The 21,818-nt window shown below is 40.2% G+C and overlaps 1 protein-coding gene across 7 annotated transcripts in view; it reads left to right on the top strand.

Moving 5' to 3' along the window:
• The window catches only part of atm (ATM serine/threonine kinase), a 66,678-nt gene that overhangs the window by 27,377 nt on the left and 17,483 nt on the right, over positions 1 to 21,818 (top strand). For 3 of the 7 annotated variants that reach the window (XM_053651060.1, XM_053651061.1, XM_053651062.1), the window contains 25 exons: positions 1,236 to 1,311; positions 2,197 to 2,327; positions 2,500 to 2,617; positions 4,520 to 4,690; positions 4,860 to 5,035; positions 5,335 to 5,578; positions 7,482 to 7,600; positions 7,746 to 7,872; positions 8,138 to 8,337; positions 9,934 to 10,108; positions 10,383 to 10,547; positions 10,820 to 10,952; positions 11,386 to 11,481; positions 11,703 to 11,874; positions 12,707 to 12,848; positions 14,060 to 14,236; positions 14,836 to 15,013; positions 15,517 to 15,625; positions 16,542 to 16,700; positions 17,420 to 17,695; positions 17,852 to 17,954; positions 18,063 to 18,211; positions 19,494 to 19,598; positions 20,071 to 20,187; positions 21,446 to 21,671. In XM_053651060.1, the coding sequence (XP_053507035.1) occupies positions 1,236 to 1,311; positions 2,197 to 2,327; positions 2,500 to 2,617; positions 4,520 to 4,690; positions 4,860 to 5,035; positions 5,335 to 5,578; positions 7,482 to 7,600; positions 7,746 to 7,872; positions 8,138 to 8,337; positions 9,934 to 10,108; positions 10,383 to 10,547; positions 10,820 to 10,952; positions 11,386 to 11,481; positions 11,703 to 11,874; positions 12,707 to 12,848; positions 14,060 to 14,236; positions 14,836 to 15,013; positions 15,517 to 15,625; positions 16,542 to 16,700; positions 17,420 to 17,695; positions 17,852 to 17,954; positions 18,063 to 18,211; positions 19,494 to 19,598; positions 20,071 to 20,187; positions 21,446 to 21,671 (3,844 nt within the window). Of the gene's footprint in view, positions 1 to 1,235; positions 1,312 to 2,196; positions 2,328 to 2,499; positions 2,618 to 4,519; positions 4,691 to 4,859; positions 5,036 to 5,334; positions 5,579 to 7,481; positions 7,601 to 7,745; positions 7,873 to 8,137; positions 8,338 to 9,933; positions 10,109 to 10,382; positions 10,548 to 10,819; positions 10,953 to 11,385; positions 11,482 to 11,702; positions 11,875 to 12,706; positions 12,849 to 14,059; positions 14,237 to 14,835; positions 15,014 to 15,516; positions 15,626 to 16,541; positions 16,701 to 17,419; positions 17,696 to 17,851; positions 17,955 to 18,046; positions 18,969 to 19,493; positions 19,599 to 20,070; positions 20,188 to 21,445; positions 21,672 to 21,818 lie in introns of those variants that run through there. The other 4 variants (XM_053651063.1, XR_008388690.1, XM_053651064.1 and 1 more) reach the window with 4 other exon arrangements.

The raw sequence follows: 21,818 nt of genomic DNA on the forward strand, positions 1-21,818 counted from the left end.
ACACCCCTCACATTTTTGTAAATAGTGTATAGACAATTTACATTATCTGTAGGACAATTTGTCTATTGTCTATAGGACAATTTACATTGTACATAGTATAGGAAATCTCCTCAGCCACCACTAGTGTTTAGCATCCACCTCAGTGATGTGATGGCAGCCGTAGTGTGCAAGAACGCCCACCACACACCAGCTATTTGTGGAGAGGAGAGAGTGATGTAGCCAATTCATGATTTGGGATTTTTAGGGGTAATGATAGATAAGGGCCAATGGGGGAATTTCGCCAGGACACAGGAGTAGGTTATACCCCTACTTTTTTTACAATTATCCCAGTGTCCTGGGATTTTTAATGACCACAGGGAGTCAGAACCTCAGTTTAACATTTCATCTGCATGATGATGCTGTTTTTGACAGTATAGTGTCCCCATCACTATACTGGGGCATTAGAACCCCCATAGGGTGAGCACCCCCTGCAGGCCTCAGTAATACCACTTCCAGCAGTCTTAGTTTTCCCCAGGAGGTCTCCCATCCAGGTACTCGTTAGCTTCAGTATGAAACCAGGTGAGAGCTGCAGGGAGACATGGTTCTGGCAGTACTACTGATGTCATTAGTATTCATTTTACTGAATACTGAATAAAAATTTGGGTTTTATATCAGAAGATGAATTAAGAGATGATGGATCAGAATTTCTGCTTTCGTTTCCTCATATTTACATCACGATGTGTTAAACAACTTAGAACATGGCACCTTTTGTATCACACCACTCAATTTTTAGGTGAACAAAAGTATAGGAACAGGTAGTCTTAAAGTAAACAGCACTTAATATTTGGTTGCTTATCCCTTGCTCGCAATAACTGCATCAAGCCGGTGACCCACTGACATCACCAAACTGTTGCAATTTTTCTTTTGTGTTGCTTTTCCAGGCTTGTACCTCAGCTTCTTTCAGTTGTTGTTTGTTTGTTTGTTTGTTTGTTAGATTTTTTTGGGGGGGGTGGAGTTCTCCCTTCCTTCTCTTCTTCAGGAGGTGAAATGCATGCTCAATTAGGTTAAGGTCTGGTGATTGATTTAAGAGGGGACTGTAGTATTGTATTCACAAAAATAATAGAAGTATATAATAATCATTGAGATCAGAAAATAGTATAGTTTTAAGTAAAGAGGAGCGAGACAAATGTGAATAAAGATTCATAATTTTACAAACCGAAAGCTCAGATTTTTCTCCATTTTATCCTCTCCAACAGCTTCTTGGTTAAAAGTGGCAAGTGCACGTCAGCTGTAAGGGCAGCACAGGGACGCTGTTTACTCGCCTTGATGGAAGTAAGAATATAACTCACTTTCGCAAGAAGTTGCCTCATCCGAATGTGTTTAACTGGCTAAGTGTGAGATGTCACTAGCATGAAACTAGACTTGGCTTCTGCTCACAATGACACAGATGTAATAAGAGTAGCAGAATGTGCCAAATGTTAACATACTGTAGACCACATACTAAATATGAGAATATCTACTTTTTATTTATTTTTTTCCCAGAATGCACAGAAGTAGTAGTACAATGCATTGAAAACCAGAAATAATTGTAAACTTTTCAAACTACCTTAAATGTAACGTAACCATACAGCCACGTTCCATTCTGTTTTCATTCAATGAATGACGTATCCATTTATACCACAGCATTGTTGGATTCTGATTTCTGATTGGTCAGATGAAAGTGTTGATTAGTTTTCGGTCACAGCAGCGCTAACAGTAGTGTGCTCATTCTAATACGTTATGGTTTCTCTTGGAACAGTTACATCAGAGGGACTTGTGTAAAAACAAACAAACAAACAAAAAAAAAAACACTTGTGTAAACGTTAACAATCGGAGGTAAAGCTGTAACTTTAAGTTTTCCGACATGGGAAAAGTCTTCAGGACTGAGGACTTGGTAACATTGACAGTCTGGTTGTATTATGTATTTGTTTTGTTTTGTTTTATTAACTTCAAGTGAGAGAGAGAAAAAAACAGAGAGGCTGGTGAGGGAACAAATTTTTATAGTTTCTAGCTGCTATAACATGAGTGATAACAGGAATTAACTTGTTTGATGGACATTCTATGAAGCACCTTCTGACCAATCATATTAGAGAATTCAACAGCACTGCGGTATAAACATGTATAAAACATCAGGAATTAAGGCATATTTAATATTTCATTTGTTTTGTCTTTGTGTAGGTTGACCCTTACTGTAAGTGGGTGGTCTTATCTCTGAAGGAGGAGGAGCTACCGGCATGTGCGCTTTTGCCCTTGCACCTGGCAGACCCCCATCACCATGTTCGCATGCAAGCAGCCATGAATGTAGAGAGGTGTCTTTTTAAAATAACTTGTAATGTTGATATAAAACCTGATATTAATATGACGGTCACGTATAACATACAGTCACTAGTCGTGATCCGGTCAGTAATGTGACCTACAAACATTCTTCAAAAAGTAATCAAAAGCTCTGTAAACTCATCAACGCACCTCTGATGTCTACAGACTGTTCTTGGAGAAAGTAGGTAGGACTGGAGAGCAAAAGAAGATGCTCCCACTAAAACACCAGCAAGCAGCCTTTGAGAACATCTACCTGAAAGCACAGGAGGGGATGAAGATCCAGGTAAATCCCATGGAATAATATCTGTGTCAGGTCACCAGTACGTTCACACTAGCAGGTGACGTGTCACTCGTGTAGATTGTCTGTTGTGGGTGTACGCTGTCCAGGGTTTCTTTTAGTTCTGCTGGGAAATTATAGTAGCCAAAATGTATGGCCTACATCCTACTATACTATTTATACACAACGCTTTTTTAAAAATCCTTTTGCATGAATTACTGCATCAATGCGGTAAGGCATGGAGGCAATCAGCCTGTGGCACTGCTGAGGTGTTCTGGAAGCCCAGGTTGCTTTGATGGCGGCCTTCAGCTCGTCTGTATTGTTGGGTCTGGTGTCTCTCATAGATTCTCTATGGGGTTCAGGTCAGGTGAGTCGGCTGGCCAATCAAGCACAGTAATACCATGGTCAGCAAACCAGTTACTAGTAGTTTTGGCACTGTGGGCAGGTGCAGAATCCTGCTGGAAAAGGAAATCAGCATCTCCATAAAGCTTGTCAGCATGAAGTGAACATGAAGTGCTCTAAAATCTCCTGGTAGACGCTGCATTGACTCTGGACTTGAGAAAACACAATGGACCAACACCAGTAGATGACATGGCACCCCAAATCATCACTGACTGTGGAAACTTCACACTGGACTTCAAGCAACTTGGATTCTGTGCCTCTCCACTCTTCCTCCAGACTCTGGGACCTTGAATTCCAAATGAAATGCAAAATTGACTTTCATCTTCCCCGTGATTGTGGTTGTGTTTACTGAACCAGACTGAGAGATTAAAAGCTCAGGAAACCTTTGCAGGTGTTTTGAGTTAATCAGCTGATTTAGAGCTCTTCTCAGGTCGACATTTCTGTATTATTTTCTAATATTTTCTACTTCTAATATTTTGGGATACTGGATACAAAGTCTGGGATATCTGGGATACTTTGATTTCCATGAGCTGTAAGCTGTAATCAAGATTAAAACAAAAAAAGGCTTGAAATACTTCACTTTATGTGTAATGAATCTAGAATATATGAAAGTTCCACTTTTTGAATTAAATTACGGAAAAAAACGAATTTCCGTACAAACGATATTCAAATTTTTTTAGATGCACCTGTATGATCGGATATGATGTTTTTCTTCCATTTTTGCAAGTTGGACTTAATTTCAGTTGGATTTAAAGTTGTGTGCGGGATACTCTTAAAAAAAAAAAATAAATAAAAAAAATAGTTTTAAAAAATTGCCATATGATTGGACTGAAGAATTGTTTGTAACTGTTGCTTGAATTGAGAAAGTTACTGATGAAACTCAGAAATAGAGGGCTGAGCATGTAAACATCATTCATTAGTGAGTTTCAGACTGCAACATCAGGAGCTAACTAACAATCAGCAGTGCCAAGCATTAGCTAGAGCGATGCACAACTCTCTGCTGGAGAAGCAGTAAAAAAAACAACAACACTGTGCAGAGTTGTGTGTCACGCTTCTCTGTCTGGAGGATGAGTCAGATTGGTGGATGCTTTGAGAACTTGCCTCTATGAAGAGTGCCAGACATGGAGAAAGACTTGCGACTCGAGTCACATTCAAGTGCCTAATTTACTCGCTACCTGAATCGGACTTCTTATTCCCTTAGCTGTCACTCGGCTCAATTGCATGCGGAAAAATATCAGTTCTTGAACACACCCTTATGTGCACAAACACTCGCATCTTCTTGCAGCAGATGATGCTGCTTTCCTGCCTCAAATCGTTTGAAATGTCTGACAGTATCTAGAAACACAAATCCATTGCTCACCCAGGTGAAAAGTTGGGCTCATCATACTTCTGTGGGAAAAAAAACAAAAAAACACCAGACGTTGACGTATCGGCACTGCTTCAGCCACACAGCTAGTTCTTGTGCACATTTTGCCTCAGTTTACTTCTTTCTGTTCGTCCCTACAGAGAAACGGGTCCCCTGAAGACCTGCCTGATGAGACCTTTAACCGTCAGGCGACTCTACTGAAAAGCCTGTCCATGGTGATGCGCTGCAGCCCCGTGTGTGAGAAGCAGGCTCTCTTCGCCCTCTTTCAGTCCTACAAGGAGAACAGCATCGAGGAGAATCTGATTAAAAAGGTGCAGAATAAGTGGGTGGGGGATGGAACGAGTGTGGTGGTGTACCATGAATAGGAGATTTAAAAAATCTAAAATAAAATAAGCTGTAGGATGAAGCAGCAGGACTCTTTATATTAGGTAGAAGTGTGCATGTGTGTGTCCTTTAAGCAGTTTTTCTTTTGCCGTGCAGGTGTTGGCGAGCGTTTCTCTTTCTCTGGGCTACAGAAGCTCTGAGGCATTTGTCTGCTCTCATCTGAATTATCTAGTGGCTGAATGGCTGAGCCAGAGACAGACGGACACCAGCTACATGCTACAGTCCTTCCCTTATACCCTTTTATCCTGCAGCACTCTGGAGGAGTTTTACAGGTGCTACATTTACGCATGTTCCTGAAGATGGAGCGCGTGCACTAATTCAAATATTCGAAAAGGGGCAAATAATCCGAAAAAAGCGTTTCATTACGCGTTTTACCTCATGATTGCTTTAGACCAATTTTATTCAAACTTTTTTTTTTTTTTTTTTTTTACCTCCATGAGGTCCACTTCCCATTTCTTTTTAAATTTTCAAAGGAGAAAAAAAATCATACTGACTTGCGATACTTAAAGGCGCATGATGTACAGCTCTAATTCATCACGTGTGACCCCCCCCCCTTCATTCTCCATTTCAGGTCATCATATCATGTTCTTATCCCACGCTTGATCTTCCTGAACGACTTTGAGCAGGTGAAATCTATCGGGAGTCACCTGAAGCAAGACTGGAGGCAGCTGGTGGCCATCTGCTTCCCTAAAATCATGATGAACATCCTGCCGCACTTCGCCCTCCCCAGCCATGATGCAGAGGCGGCAAAGCAGAGAGAGAAAGCGCACCACGTTTATGACCTGCTGAAGGACGACCAGTGCCTGGGGAAACAGGTGCGAACTCTAATCCAGTTCAGCCAGTCCAGGACGTCACCCGTTTTTTTTGACCTGTTTAAGTCAGAGTAACAAAAAGGTGGGGAATTACTAGGAAAATGACGTCCCAGCCAGTACACACTGCTTTTATAACAATGACCCAAAAGATTGGATTCAATTCAAATGAAGGTTATATTTTATGTTATACTGCAGTATTGTTGAATTCTTAAATCTAATTGGTCAGGATTTGATCTATTTTCTAGAACAGCGGTGCCGCTGCAAACCACAGGGTTGCGTTAATTCGCTCATTCTAATGCGTCGCCGTTTTCATGGTTCGTTCACAGATCCTGCGTTCGAATTCGCCTGCTATCTGTCCTAAATAGGATCCAAGGTTAGAATTAGCATGTCACAAATGGTAGTATGTTGAACCGAGTATCCCAGAGGTACCTGGATGCGCTACTATTTCCGGTAGATTTTCAAAGTATGGATCCATGGACATTTATTTATTTATTTATTTATTTATTTATTTACTGCTAATGTTTCCCACAACTCCTTGTGCGAGGGAGGAGGAGTTTTGTAACGATTTGCTTTTTGACACATTTTAGAGAGGTGTAAATGAAATGTGGGAAAATAAATCAAGGGAATGGTAAATTATAAGTAAATCACATAAGGAATGAAGAAAAGCTGAAATGCAACGAAGAGTTTGTTTATGGTGATGGTGTGCATAACAGGGCTCCTCCATTACGTTTTAGTATGTCCTGTTACGTGTTAGTATGTCCTGTTACATGTTAGTATGTCCCGTTACGTGTTAGTATGTCCCAGTACTTGCATACTCTTTTGTTACACACTCAAAAGTATGTACTTTTCTTTCACAAAAAAGAATATACTTTTAATGCATAGGATAAGCAGGCGAATTGGGAGGCAGTAAGGGATTTGACCTCCACAAATTCTTTTTAAAAAAAAAAAGGTGTGTGTCTCAGATGAAGCTGTCACATTAAATTTTTCAGAGATGAGAGAGTCTTGAGGATGGAGGACATTTTGCGCTCTGCGGTTTCTTTGTAACATGACCAATGACATTTTCGTGCCTTATTAACTTCGATTGAGAGAGAGAGAGAGAGAGAGAAAGCGAGGCTAGTGAGAGATCAGTTCTTTATAGTTGCTATAACATAAGTAGTAAAGGGAACTAACTTGTTTCTGGACGTTGCACGACATTAAATTAAGAAGAAAAAAAGCACCATGTTTCGTTCTTCAGTAAAATAAAAAGCGTTAGTGTTGGCAGATTGCTGCGGTATAAGTGGAATAAAACACTTTAGTGTGGTTTTAAGGTAACGATAATGAACTTTGAGGTAATAACGCATCGCACCACCCTGTCATCGATTTTCCTTTAACTAGACAACCTGTAGTTTGTTTATTTCTTACTTAAATAACAACCCGAGTGTTTCGTGCTTCAAATAGAACTTACCAGAATGTCATGGATAAACAGTCTGTACAGGATTTCAGAGCTGTTTTTTGTGATTTGCTTGATTTTGCTGCGGCTATTTTCAAAAAAGTTTGAAATGCAACTTTTTTGTGCTTTTTTGTGGAAAACTACCTGAATTGTCAAAATTGCAGTCTTTCGCAGCGATGTTTGTTGGTTAATGAGACCTTTTAGCTGGACACGCGTTCAATGCACGTGAATCGAAGAGGGCTCTGGCTGAATGCACGTTGCGATGTCACACGACTCAGTTGCAAGCTCCTCTGAATATCGTGGCGTTTGCTTGATTTTATGGTAATTCCTGCGATCGCGAAATCCTGGAGGGACTGGTTAAAGCACCTTTTTTCCCCACTATAATATTAAAAGGTGACACTTTCTTGAGGGCTCGGAGACACAGCGCTGGACTGATTCAGCTTTTGCTAAACCTGTGTCGGCGTTTCTTCTTTGCAGCAAATCGACAGTCTGATATGCGGCAACCTGGCAGACATTGTTGTCGAGCTGTTGATGACGCTGTACGAGGGCGCAGGATCAGGCACTGCTGAAAGAGGAGACCTGCAGAAGTTTATTGGGTGACTATGCTGTATATAGAGTATAACAGTAATGAAAATATGGTCATATTTCATACTAATTAACTTCCTGTTCTGATTTCTAGGCATTTGTTATTCATAGATTGTCATGCTGTGTCTTGGTGTTGTGTCTTGGTGTTGTTTCTAGGGAGCTGGATCCTGCTCCGAATCCACCTTTCTTCAGCTCACACGTGATTAAAGCAACACTGGATTACCTCAGCAAGTGTCATAGCAACAGTCAGAAGTCTCTGGTAGCCATACTCTCCAAGACACCGGTAAGACCCTGATGTTATTCAGAAATTGCATACAGAGGGGTGATCTCACATTCCTTACTCTGTATCCTCCAGTCTCATCAAGCATTATAGAAGACTCTATAGAAGACTCTTATTTTAACCATCTTCACCCAGGGTGCCAATAATTTCAGAGCTGACTGTATAGAACGAACATTTAGGATGTGATGATAAAATGTCTATGCTAGATAGTACTGTCCCCATCCAAGCCACTGATTGTGTTGAAGACACATCTTACTCTTTGTGCTAGATGTCCATACAGAAGATCCTGACTTCGGTTTGCCAGCGCGCAGCCGAGACCACCAACGCCTACGAGAGGCACCGCATCCTCATGATGTATCACCTGTTTGTGAACCTGCTGCTGTGTGAGGTTAAGGATGGCCTGGGTGGAGCATGGGCCTTTGTGCTCCGAGACATCATCTACACTCTTATACACCACATCAACAGCAGGTCCACACACATACACACAGACACACACACACACACACACACATGTTGGTCTGACTGACTTTATGAGATTCCTACATTAATGTCTACACCGTTGCTATGTAACTTATACCTAACTTCAGTAACCAGGAATAAATCTTTATTGAGCTTTGTTCGTGTTTAAAATAAAAGGGTTCCTCCCCAAATTATTCTTAGCACTATAAAACCTTTGGGTCCTTCATTGCATTAAATAAGTTAAAAAAAAAAAAAGTACAATAAATAATATAGTTCCCACAGAGCAGCACATAATTATCCTAAATGAAATGGTATAGTAATTTAGTGCTCTTTTCTGTCAAACACGTTTATAACGGTGATTATATAATTCTGCAGTAAAATTAAGGGGGGGGGGGCGTAGTTTTTTTTTTTTTTTCCCCTCTCATCTTGTTAACTTGCAAGTCTAGTCTACCTGTCAGAGTTCTTGGAGCCAGTAATTCGAGATGGTCTAAAAGATATTATACCACAGCGCTGTTGAATTCTCGATTCTGATTGACTGACAGACGTTTTGAGGTGTGCAGTTATTTTGCAGTACATGCACGGCTAAAGTAGTTCCAGTCAGGTCTTGTCCGCATTACAGATCCATATCACTTCGCCAAGTTAACTGAACTAACGCCTACAATCCCCCAGAACACACCCATTTAACAGCAAACAAAATGACAGACAATTTCAACGTTCCAGAAATATGTAAGCAATAATTGACGACGGGCCGTTGAATTAGGTGGTAATGTGGCCACGACACGACACAGAAGCTTGAGCCATTGATCTGTAGTTATTGGAGAGAGAGAGAGAGAGAGAGAAAGAGAGAAAAAGCACAAGAGAGCATGTGTGAAAAGCCAGTGAACGAGTATCAATGTTTATTTATTTATTCGTTGTATTTTCTGCAGTAATAAAAAATGAAAAACCCTGTGAACAAGTAGGCTTATGGATATTTTATTTATTTGTTTGTTCTATTTTTATATTATCAGCATGAAATGGAAAAAAAAACTGATCTCTCTCTATCTCTCTATCTCCAATAACTGCAGATCAATGGCTCAAGCCTCCTTATAGCTCTGAGATGCCGGTTTGGAATTAGCATCGGACGCTTAAAGAGATGTGTAATGAACTAGTTTCACACACAAGAGCATTTTAAGGACAAAAACCTGAAAATGGCTTGAAATAAAACATCTGAAGAGTATCTTGAGGTGTGGTAACTGTGGTATAAGTGGAATAATTGACGACAATCCGTCGAATTATTAGAAAATAATACCCTGCTTTGCGTCATGGCCTCATTACCACCTCGGCATGTTCGTTATTCTCTAATAATTCAACGGCCTGTCGTCAATTGTTCCTTATTTAAAAGATGCTTTTTGGATTAACGTTGATGCTTTCTTTCATCTTTGCGCATGAAATAGTGCTTGGCTGGAAGAACAATGATGAGTGGTGTTGGGTAAATCGATATAGTTTAGATCCAGGCTGTATTCCCCACCTTACCAGGATTGCCTCCAGATTCACCATGACCCTGTCCAGGATAAAGCTGTTGACTGAAGATGAAGGAATGAATGAAACGCAGTTATTTTTCCTCAGGTCGGGTCATCAGGACGAGGTCTCTGCGCGCAGTCTCGCTCTGTGCTGCGACCTGCTCACTACCGTATGCCAGACCGCCATCCGCGTCTGCGACGATGCTCTAGAGAGCCACCTACAGGTCGTCGTAGGAACTCTCACGGCACAAGTCACCGAGCAGACGACCATATCTCAACAGGTTGCTTTTAACTCTTACTGTTTGAGCCTGCCTAGCTAGTGCTGTGCAAAACATGGGTTACAAGGGTATATCTTGATAATCCCGATTTGTAAAAGAACACATCGAGTTGATGACCTTGGATTGTTGGTGAAATAATAAATGACTAACTGTTAAAAGATATCGTGAAGATCTTTATACGAGGCACATGTATGGTACATCTTTGTGCCTTTTATCAGATGCTATATTTCAGATAGGTTCTATAATATAACAGCAGAGTATGTTGTTTTTGTGACAGGTGCTGAGTCTGCTCAAGTTTCTGGTGATAGAAAACCCGGATAAAACGTATCTGAGGAGAGCAATCCCTTTGCTTGAGCCTTTTCCTGATCAGCCGGCCTTCGCAGAGCTCCGATCGGCTCAGCATGCGCTCAAATACAGCTCTGGAGCCTTCACCCTCAGACAGGTGCTGCTGATGCTCAGATTTCTATGTTTATTTATCGATATATTGTAGTGCGAAATTAACATGGAACGTTTCATAAGAAAAAAAAGAAAGGATCGATTGAATTCACACGATTAGATTTTTTATTTAGAGCTGTTGACAATGTCTTATATAAAATGATTAAATATTAAATGATCAAAAAAATGCATGATTATTCTTGGGGGGGAAAAAAGTGTCATTTGTGGTTTTAAATTATACAGATCATTGTTTTGTTGTTGTTTTTTTTCCTTTCGCAGGAGATTGAGCATTTCCTGTCTGTGACATCATGTGACTCGCTACCTCTAACTCGAATGGAGGGCCTTAAAGATTTAAAGAGACAGTTACACACTCACAAACAGCAGATTGAGCAGCTGCTAAAAGAATGTCACGGTGAGCAAGAGACCAACGAATTGTCGCATTCCTCTCGCCAAGTCGATTTCAGTTTCTCAACGCTTGGTCAGATTTTACAGTGAAGATCCTCTTACGATAGACCTGCGATTGAAAGAAAGTCTCACTACGTTCCGCTTATGTAATCGATCCGATTCAAGGTTGTGCACCAAATTGAAGTCGCATTAACAGAACTGTTGTAAGTGAATCGAACAGTGTAATTAATCACTGCTGTAGTTGAGCTGCAACTAAATATTGTTTCATGTTATGGCAACATGGTTGGTTACATTTCTTAACACATGTTGTTAAGAAAAAAAGGCACTTCGCAATCCTTTGTGTTATACTAAAGTTTAGTATAAGTTTCAAATGATTTCATTTCAGTAGACGTTTCACTTAAGGACTTTAAGACTTATCCGAGTGTATTTCCTTCGCAAAGCTGATCCTGCCCACAGTGTGCTGGTCAAGCTGGTGCTGAACCTCTTGCAGCTGTGCAAACTGGCAGCCAACCATCCTGGAGGCAGAGATATTTTAGGTGAGCGCTTTCTGTTGCACTCATGTTTGTTTTGCTCATGCTTTCACACGTCCAAAGGGATGTACGGACGAGGCAGAATACAGTCTGAGCATAATCTCTGGATCCACCGTGCCAACCTGACCTGAAGATGTGAAGAAAAATAAAAAAATAAAATAAAAATGGAGAAATGGGTTGCTGAATATTTCTGTTCACGTGTTTAAGCTCCGCTTTTCTTCTCTCAGAGGCTGTTGGGGGTTGCTTGGGAGAACTCGGGCCTGTGGACTTGTCTACCATTGCGCTGCATCATGGGAAAGATCAGATGTACACCCAGGCAACGTCTCTTTATCCTAATGTTCTTCATCAGTGGGTCTCCATCATCCTCAGCTGCATGAACAACGCGCTGACGAACCAGAGGTGACCTGGATTCTGCCAGACATCCTCCTCCTCTTTTTAAATACAGACTTTTGTGTAATGGCGAAATACGTTTACACCTACAATGCGGTGGGTTTATAGACTATGGGGCTTTTCACTGGGTCATGCTAGACCCCGGATAAACGGAATCCTGGGTTGTCTTGTTTCACGTTTCACACTGCTCATACGTTACCTGGGGTTAACAATGAATCCTGGATATTCATAATCTGACGTTTCACACTGTACGATCTTAAACCCTGGGGTAATGTACTTATTTGCATATCTGCTGCGTCAACAACCATGGTTGGATAAATACAGTGTGTGACCGGTTTAAATAAAGGCTCATCTCTCGTGCGTTCACGACGGTGAGAGAAAAAAAATGTCGCCACGTAAATCCTCCTCGGTTGTTTTAAGCCTCCCAAGACACACAAAGGCAAGAAAACAAAGACAGAAAGTCAAAAGAAAGAACTCGGTGAAGCAAATTATATGGATATTTTTTGAAATGCTTTTAAGCCTGGAGAGACTTGTTTACTCGTACAGTAGCGTCATTTTTTTAATTTTTCCCCTCAAACGCTGCAGCTACTGTATACACAACATGCGGGGTTTAAAACGATGATAACCCGGGGTTAAGCGCAGTGTGAAAAGCCCTTTATATGTGTTAAGACGGTTTTAGGAAAGCATGTCATTAACCTACTCTCAAATACAAATTATGCTGAATTATTGTTACAATTGTTACTGTTATCCATAATGACTGTTGTCTTTACTATTAAAATATTTCATTTCAGTGAATAATCTGTGTACCTTGCGTTTAACCATTTGTGTGTGTGTGTGTTAGTATTTCTGTCCGCCAGGCCGCTGCTGTGTGTTTGAAGGACATTTTGGCCACCTCATCCGGTTTGGATTTCTGGGAGCTGCACAAGAGCCAGAGAGACCCAATGCTGCTTTACCTGAGTCCTTTTCGCTCAGCAAAGAGAAAAGCAAGTATCTCCCAGAGAGAGCTGGTGTTATTGTAAAAGTAGGGTCCGAAATTCAGACCCACACGGCTAAAAACAGCTTTTGGGAACCTTTCCTTAAGTGACATTATATAACACGTTAGTTAACATGAACACGCAATGAACTTCAACATTAATACACCATAACTTGAGCTTTTTTAAAAATAATAAACCGTATAAGCTAAACGATATGATCCAATGTCTTGATGAACATGTTCGCGGATGCTAACTCTGAAAATTCAGAACTGAAGCTGAAGAGCACATTTGAATATTTACTGTTCGATACGTTATCATCGTTTAAAAGCACGCTGTAGATCAATTTTTGGTAATTTGCTGTACGTGGACATAATTTTTAATGATGTCTTGAATAAACATTGCTCAATACCTGTATTTCGTTAACAGTTAAACAAACATCAATTAATAACTGTGTAAACTTAGCTTGTTGGCATTACTTGTGGTTTATTAATGCTAACGTTCATGGTTTGTTAATGTTAACTAAAGGAACAATAATGTGAAGCAGAATGCGTTTATTTAATCCCTTTTTGTGATTCCATAAGCATTGTTGTGTCAGTTACTGCAATTTCTTTCAAATTGTTTCTTAAATAAGGTTTTATTCATGTAAATATTGAGAACAATTATGTTCTTTTTTGCTAAATACAGTAGCAGAGATAACACCTAAAGACAAAAGAGAATCCCCATTTAAATGAAATAAATGTCTAAAATAAATGCGTGGGAGTTGGAGGATAGAAGCAGCGAAGTTCTTGTTATTGGCATTCCAAATAAAAATTGCAGTCGTTAACCAAAGCTGAGCTTACAGGCAGGTAGAATTACATTAGAAATATCCAGGATACAACCAGACCACCACCCTGGGGGGGGGAAAAAAAAGCCACAAACTTGGAAGAACAATCCAAAGCATAGTATTACAACCACAAACTGGTGTGTATATCTATATATAAAACTAAGGAATTAAATCTAGATACAGGTGAAGACGTTGAAGGAAATGAACCAGTGACTAGACAGTGGTGATTAGACCAAAACCAAAGCAAAGGAAAACATGGAGTTGTTGCCATTGAAGTTGCTTGCTTGTTTGCTTTTGCCTTTTTTTAGTTTCATGACAAAAATGAGTCGCATCCACTAGTAATAGTTTCTTTATTGTACAAAGTTGTACAACCGTGTCTATCTGTTGCGTGTCCCAGGAGAAGACGGTGAGACCGGAGGTCACATCAGCTTCCAGAGATCGAGTGGACAGTTCAGAGTTGTGGTCAGTGCAGCCTGGAAAACACAAGGAATGGCTAAGGAACTTGTGCATGGCTCTGCTGGACAGTGGAGGGGTCTGCAACGAAGCCCTACTCATGACCAGAGCCCTTTGTGAGGTATTTACACATCACCTTTATTTTTATTTTTACCCCACCCCAAAAAAACCCTAAAACAAAACAATACATGTTGCTACCACCACCATGCTTTACTGCGGGGATGGTGTAGTGTTTTCAGGGTAAATGAGCAGTGGTAGGTTTCCACTGATTGTAGCGCTTTGTGCCAAGCCCAAAATGATAGTCCAGAGAACCTTTCTCCACATGTGTGCTGAGTTTCCAACATGCCTTTTGGGAAACTTGTATGGGGTTTTTCCCTCTCTGTCTTTCTGGCACACTTCCATAAAGCGTTGTGGAGTAATCATAATAATCATCGGGAAAATTTCCTGTTTATCGGTATGTGAAAAAGACATCAATCCCAAGCTACTAGAGAAGCTACAAGCTCCCGTGACTCTCTAGCAATCCGATTGAAGTCTAGCTTTGAGAGATTAATGTACGATTAGATCTTGATTGTAAATATAAAATAGGTCTCTGAGCCCAGGACGTGTTTGTAAAACAGTGGATCAGTTCGCTCTCCTTGGTTGTGTGAAAGACTTGCCCTTAAGACGTATCGGGAAAGATTACTCAACCCGTTGGTCCTTAGCAACCTTTCTTCTCTGCAGGTGAAAACAGATTTCTGCCAAAAGATGCTTCCCCTCTTCATCCATGACATGCTGCTGGGAGACACAAATGGCTCATGGAGGGAACTTCTCTCCGTACATGTCCAGCGCTTCTTCAGCAGCTGCTGCAGACCGGGCGTTTCCGGCAGCCGACCCACCACCCCCATGCCCTCTGATTCAGGTACACATTTCTACTTCACATTTACTACCGCCGTATCATGAGCATTGTCGGTATGTGCCGAATATATTTCCATTTTCCATAGGCATGTATGACATTTAGGTGAGCAAGTGCCGTTTCTTAAAACAAAACAATCCTAAGCGCATGCTCTTTAATAATAAAAAGAAAAAAATCTCTGCAGCGATCAGTATTTTTTACTATTGTTCGTGGGAGGTGGTAGCTCAGTGGTTAAGATGTTAGGCTTCTGATCGGATGATTGTGAGCGGTCACTGCTGGGCCCTTGAGTAAGGCCCTTAACCCTCAACTGTTCAGTTGTATCAGTGAAATAAATGCAAGTCGCTCTGCGTCTCATGGGTGTCTGCCAAATGCCATAAATGTAAATGTTCTTAGCACAAGCCCTTTTTCTATAAGTTTAATGCATAGCTGCATCTACAAGCTTTATGGGTATCAAACTGGATACCGGGTATGGATATTCAGACCATACATTTGAAAACGTTTCTCAACAGGAGACACGGATGTTGGAGTTCAGAGCCAACCAGATAAATGTTCTCTGCGCACCATGCTAGCTGTCATCGACTACCTCAGACAGCAGAGACGACCACTGGGACCGAACAGGTTTATTCACTTTCTCTTTCTCCTCCCTTTGCATTTCTTTAAGGGAAAACCTCCACCCTGAAACACATTAACGCTTGTCTGTCATGCTGATATCATGGTCACATGGTTACAGTGTGTTTCATAGGAGAAAAAGGATTGCGTCATATTAATCAGACATCCATTGTAGAAGTAGTGGAGACGACAAAAGTTGGACTCAGAGTTGTGGCAGAGGCTCAGCTCAGTGATTTAGATGATGGACTACTGATTCGGAAGGTTGTGTGGTTAAATCCCAGCGCTGCCACTGCTGGGCCCTTGAGCAAGGGCCTTAACCCTTGAGTTGTTTAAATGAGATCAATTGTAAATGCTCTGGATAAGGGTATCTGCCAAATGCCATGAATGTGAGCGTAAATAAATATATAAGGTATCGATGGTGCTAGCATAGCATAGTTGAAGCTTTAGAACCTTATCTGTTTGAGCCGAGTGTCAAGATGAGGAGGCAAAAGGGCTGGACAGACTAAAGGAGACTAGTAGACTAAAGCGCTGCTGCATCACTCTCTTTAACCAGTCTTGTTTCATATATTTTTTCATCCTAATCATGTGGGAAAAACATCATTTAACAGTAATCCACTCCGCTGCATGTATGCGTTTACTTGGGCGGGGGGGACACTTCCTGAAGCCCTAGCGCCTTGAAACTCAATATTGAAAACTATGTAAGATTATATTTGATGAACAGGAGATTTCTGCCCACCCGGCCTTTTTTTTCTTAAGCATGTTATTATCAAATTATTCATTTTAATATAAACAATCATGTTTCACACGAAATAAGTCAACTCAGAATCGTGGATGCCACTGAAGATTAATATTCAGGCCAGGGTGGATGTTTCCTTTAACTGGTTATATTTCCATAATAATAATAATAATAATAATACTGTTGCAGTGCTGAGTGTGGAACCGTGTGCGAATCCAACTTCTGGCTGGACCTGAACTATCTAGAAGTGGCTCGAGCAGCACAGCTCTGCTCCGCCCATTTCACCGCCCTGCTGTACTCTGAGATCTATGTGGACAACATCCGCAACAACATGGAGGAGAAGCGCAGGTACCACTTGTAAACTTGCAGGGCTGTGTATTAGAGTGCCGACGTAGTACTGAGAAAAACTCATTTTTATGAGTTGACATCCAGCTGTGTGAAGAACATACAGCGCTGTCACATGCTTATCGAGTCCATTATCCTTGAAGCATGTTTTATTAGACTGTACTGGTCTTAACCCCGTGAGAAACCTTTTTTTATTCAGTCAACATTCTGGAAGAAATTTTTAACCAAGTCAAACCTAATACAATTAGAAAAGGAAAAATAGATTTTAAAAACTTTATATTGAGTCTCTTAGACATTTCTCGCCATGAAAATAACCATAAAAGATGACATGGTGTTCAAACAAACAAACAAACAAACAAACTGTCACATACTTTTAAAAATTGCATTTGAACTGCAGTTAGTATTCAAATTCATTTGATTATTAATTAGGAATCAGTTCAGAATTAAGGTTTTTTTGTCAGATATATGATCTACGCTTCATATTATTGCATTGGTGAATATTCCTCATAGCAGTATGTATATGAAAGTAAATATTATTTACTTTCTCCTTTAAAACTTCCTCCTTTCATATGACTTGGTTGTTGTTGTTGTTGTTGTTTTTAATAATGACTGGTTTAAATAATCCTCTCAGATTACTCTTGAGGGAAAGGGTTGTTTTTTTTGTTTTTTTTTAAATAAATCTTTTTTAAATTTTGTGTGTATATAATGTTGCCATTCTTCAGAGCTCAATCCAGAACATCACGCAGGCTCACGTTTGATGATAACAGCCAAAACCTGTCCATCGGCAGTATGTCTGAGAAGAGTATAGAGGACTCGGGCATGAGCCTGCAGGTAACTCATGTGATAATAGAATCTATTTCTAGTCGAAGGTGTTGGTGTGAGCTGATTTTAGTCGTGCACATTGTGCAGGATATCCTGATTGAGGTGTACAGGAGCATCGGGGAACCTGATAGCCTGTACGGATGTGGAGGTGGCAAGTTGATTAATCCTCTCACTAGGTTAGACTGCATTTGTCACCCTTTTTGCTTGAAAGTGTGTGTGGAAAGAACAGGCATTTAAAAGAACATTATCATACCTAGTACTTACTTTTAATGAAAGCACCTGTTTTTATTTAAATGTGTTTCCCTTTTTTTTTTCTTTCCTTTCAACACCAGAATCAGGACGTACGAGCACGAGGCCATGTGGGGTAAGGCTCTGGCCTCCTATGACCTTCACGCCAATCTCCCAGAGGTGACGAGGCAGGTTGGCATAATGGAGGTAAAGCTGAGCTTGTGAGGTGTCTGAATTTTATGAAATATTGAAATATGGTTCCATCAGTCTTGCAGTGCCTCTCTCATTGATCTTAGCAGTTATGCTCTCTTTTAGGGTTTGCAGAATTTAGGGCTCTGTGGGATCCTGAACACGTACCTGCACGGTCTGAGAAAACACGGGGCTGAGTGGGCACCCGAGTTTCGAGAATTTCACTTCCAAGCAGCCTGGAGGAACACGCAATGGGAAACGGACTTGGACGAGCGGTAGGAGTTTATTTATTTATTTATATATTTATTTATTTTTATTATTTCGAAAGGAACAAAAGCATTGAGGTATAAACGTTGGCCCTCAGTTAAGATTTTGGCTAGTGCTCCTTCCATCATTCCACTCTTTAGAGTTGATAGTCATACAACATTTTTTTTTTTAGATGAGAACATGCTGTGAATACAACTGCGTCATGCAGTAATCACATCGCATCACATACGATACAGTATAGCAGCTATAAACTGTCATTCCTTCACAAGGCTCTCTTTTATTTTCTCTCTTGATGCTAATAAGATTTAAAAGAAAAAAACAAAACACTGACAGTGGAGACTCATTTTGTAAATGTTAATTAAATGCCTTCTAACAGAAAGCTACGAAAGCCCGCTTCCACCACAGAGAAAAAGTAAAAAAGGTGACTTTATATCTCAGAATTGTGACGTAATATCTTGCAATTCTGATATTCAGAATTGAGAGTCTATATCTCACGGTTCTTTATTTTTTTCCTCGCAATTATGAGTTTATATCTCACAATTCTGACATTTCGTCTCACACTTGCGAGTTGATATCGCACAATTTTGACTTTATTTCTCGCAGGTGAGACATGAAATGTGTGTGAGTGAAATGAAATGGAGTCCTGAAATGTGACTAACTTCAGGTAACAGGCGCGCACGAGCGTCTGCTTGTCCTTGTCTTGACTAGCTGATGAGTGTTGTTCTTACTGTGTGTCGAGTAGATGCTTTGTCAATGCATCCTTTGTAATTCATTAAATGTCAAGTACACGTCTTAATTGCGAGAAATTAAGTCCGAATTGCGAGATGTGAACTTGTAATTGTGAGGGGAAAAAAGTCAGAATTGTGAGATATAAAATCGCAATTACTTTTTACATTTTCTTTCTCCATATCAAAGATGATGCATTTTTCTCTATAACTAAATAACAGCACTTTTTTATTTATTTATTTATTTTATATATAAATAAATCCTGGCTTATATTAGGCATTGGTTACGTCAAGCATTTGCCACACAATTCCAATTGTTACTATAGAAATGGGAACATAACAGAATGAGCACATCGATATAAACCTTTCAGAACCATGTCAGCGCTGTGCTGTTATACAAACTTGATCAACACCTTCTGACCAATCAGATTCGAGCGCTTGACGAGGCTGTGGCGTGAAGCTGATTAGATAGGTTCACCACGGTATCGCGTGTGACATGATGGGTTTGTTTTGAATGATTTCATATCTAGATTCATGAATGAAATGGCTCTTTGTTATTTTGCAGGAGTGAGAAACTGGATCCCGGCTTCAACGAGTCTATGTTCACTGCTCTACAAGCGCTGAAGGACAAAGACTTCTTCATGTTCGAGCAAACGCTGAAATACACCAGGTATGCAGGATCAGCGTGAGCATGGGACAATAAAGATGCAAAAAATATTAAACTTCCACAATATATCACATCGAATTCATTTTAGGTAATGTGCCACTTTAGATTTAGTTCAATGTCAAGTGGGCTGGACCAGAAAAATAGACTAGTAACACATCAACAGCTCCTCTTCAGCACGTTTACTACTTCACACTGAATGCATACCAGCATTAGCGTTCACATTTTGTACGTCAAGGAAGCTAGGCAAATTAGCCCATGATATAAGTATAGTTTGCTACATTATTTACACATAAAAAACATAAAAGTTATGATTGCATAAGTATTTACCATTAGATAGAAATATACAAATAGAATTAAAAATATATATATTTTAATGGTGTGTGTTTGTGTGTATGCGTGCGTGTGTGTGTGTGTGTGTGTGTATCTGTGTGTATGTGTATCTGTGTGTGTGTGTGTGTGTGTGTGTGTGTCTCAGAGGCAGCGTGGTTGAGGAGCTCTGTCGTGGCAGTCTGGAGGCCGCGTCCTCTCTCTATCCGGCTCTACGCAGCTTGCAGATGATCGAGGAAATACAAAGCGTCAAACAGCTTTTCAGGTACTTACCTGTTTTGTTGTTTTATGGTCAGTTACTAAATTGTCATACGTGTTTCAGACTTTTCTACATTCTGAGACAAAGGCTTTACAAAATGTGTGTTTTCACCGCAAACAAAAGTCCAAAGTAGGATCTTAACCCCCCCTGCCAAATATGAAAAATAATAATAATAATTCGAATAGTACTGAAACAGGATTATCACATGCTGTTGTGTTGTATGTGCTCATGGGACAGGTTGGTGTAAAAGAGTTTCATTATTATGAAAATCATGCAGTCAAATTCTAATAGAATATATATTAGAGTCAGAACCATTTTTCTTCACTGACGAAATACAGTAGAGATAATAATGTGTAATACATGCAGGGTTAATCTATTCGAGTGTAATAGTTGGTTAGAGATAACAGGGTTTACTACTGTGTGTTAGAAGCACACATTTAATGGAATAGGGAGAAATGGCTGAAATAAGAGAATGGCAAATTTCATTTCATTTGGCAATTTAATCATTAATAACTGATTAACCCTCCTATTATGTTATTGGTCAATTCGCCCCTTTACCACATTTGAGATGTCGTCTGAAATATTGGTTAATCTTTTCCTCATTTATATGCAAATATTTCTTCTTATGTCTCGTCTGACACAAAGGTTTACTGTTTTAAGCTGTTCTTTGCTGGTTTTTTTTGTATATTTAAACTGAGGAAATCATTTTGACCCATAACACAATGGATGTAATTTCCCCCCTCCCAATATGATAGGAGGGTTAAGTAAGGAAATGAAACGAAATGGGGTGTGCTGTTCTAGGAAATGAATCAGTGACAGGGAAGTGTGATGTGTCCTAATGCGAAGCAGAGTTCCAAAGTAGAGTTTTTCTTCTTGTATCACAACAATTGCAATTTTTATTAAGTAAAGAACAATGCTTCATACTTTTTTTTCTTTCTTTCAGGTTTTTAAGTTACATTTAACGTAATGGAATGTTAGTTCCTGTTATCATTTACATTATAACAGCTGTTTGTACACATTTGTTCCGGCTGGTCATGTTACTGAGAAAAAGTTCAGTTCTGGAGAGAGAAAACAAAGTGCTGACGCTGGAGACTCCTTCCATAAATATGACACAAAAGTCTCCTTATAACGTATTAATAAGAATAATGTGTTACACTACGCTCTTCTGTTTGTGTGTGTGCGCATGTGTGTATTTGTGTGTGTGTGTGTGTGTGTGTGTGTGTGTGTGTGTGTGTGTGTGTGTGCGCGCATGTGTGTATGTTAGTGAATCCAGCCAACTGGACATCTGCAGGAAGTGGCATCAGCACTTGGACCTGCTGACAGACAGTGATTTCAGCCTGGTGGAGCCGATCCTGGCGCTGCGCTCATCCATTCAGGAGACGCTTCTCAAATGCGAGAGCGACCCAGACAGGAAGAGCTTCCTGAGCTCCACCTACTCCTCACACCTGATGGAACTGTGCAGACTGGCGCGCACTGCAGGAAACACACAGGTTGGCATGTCCAAGAGCTTGTCCATTGTGCAATATATACAACGGTATTAATTATTATTTTCAAGTAAGTGTGTCTTTGCCATGGGTCAATAGTGTCTCAGTCCTTCTCGGCGTTCGTACATTTTACGTTTGCATTTATTCATTGGC

This window comes from Ictalurus furcatus, chromosome 20 (assembly GCF_023375685.1).
Source record: "Ictalurus furcatus strain D&B chromosome 20, Billie_1.0, whole genome shotgun sequence".
Lineage (NCBI taxonomy): Eukaryota > Metazoa > Chordata > Actinopteri > Siluriformes > Ictaluridae > Ictalurus > Ictalurus furcatus.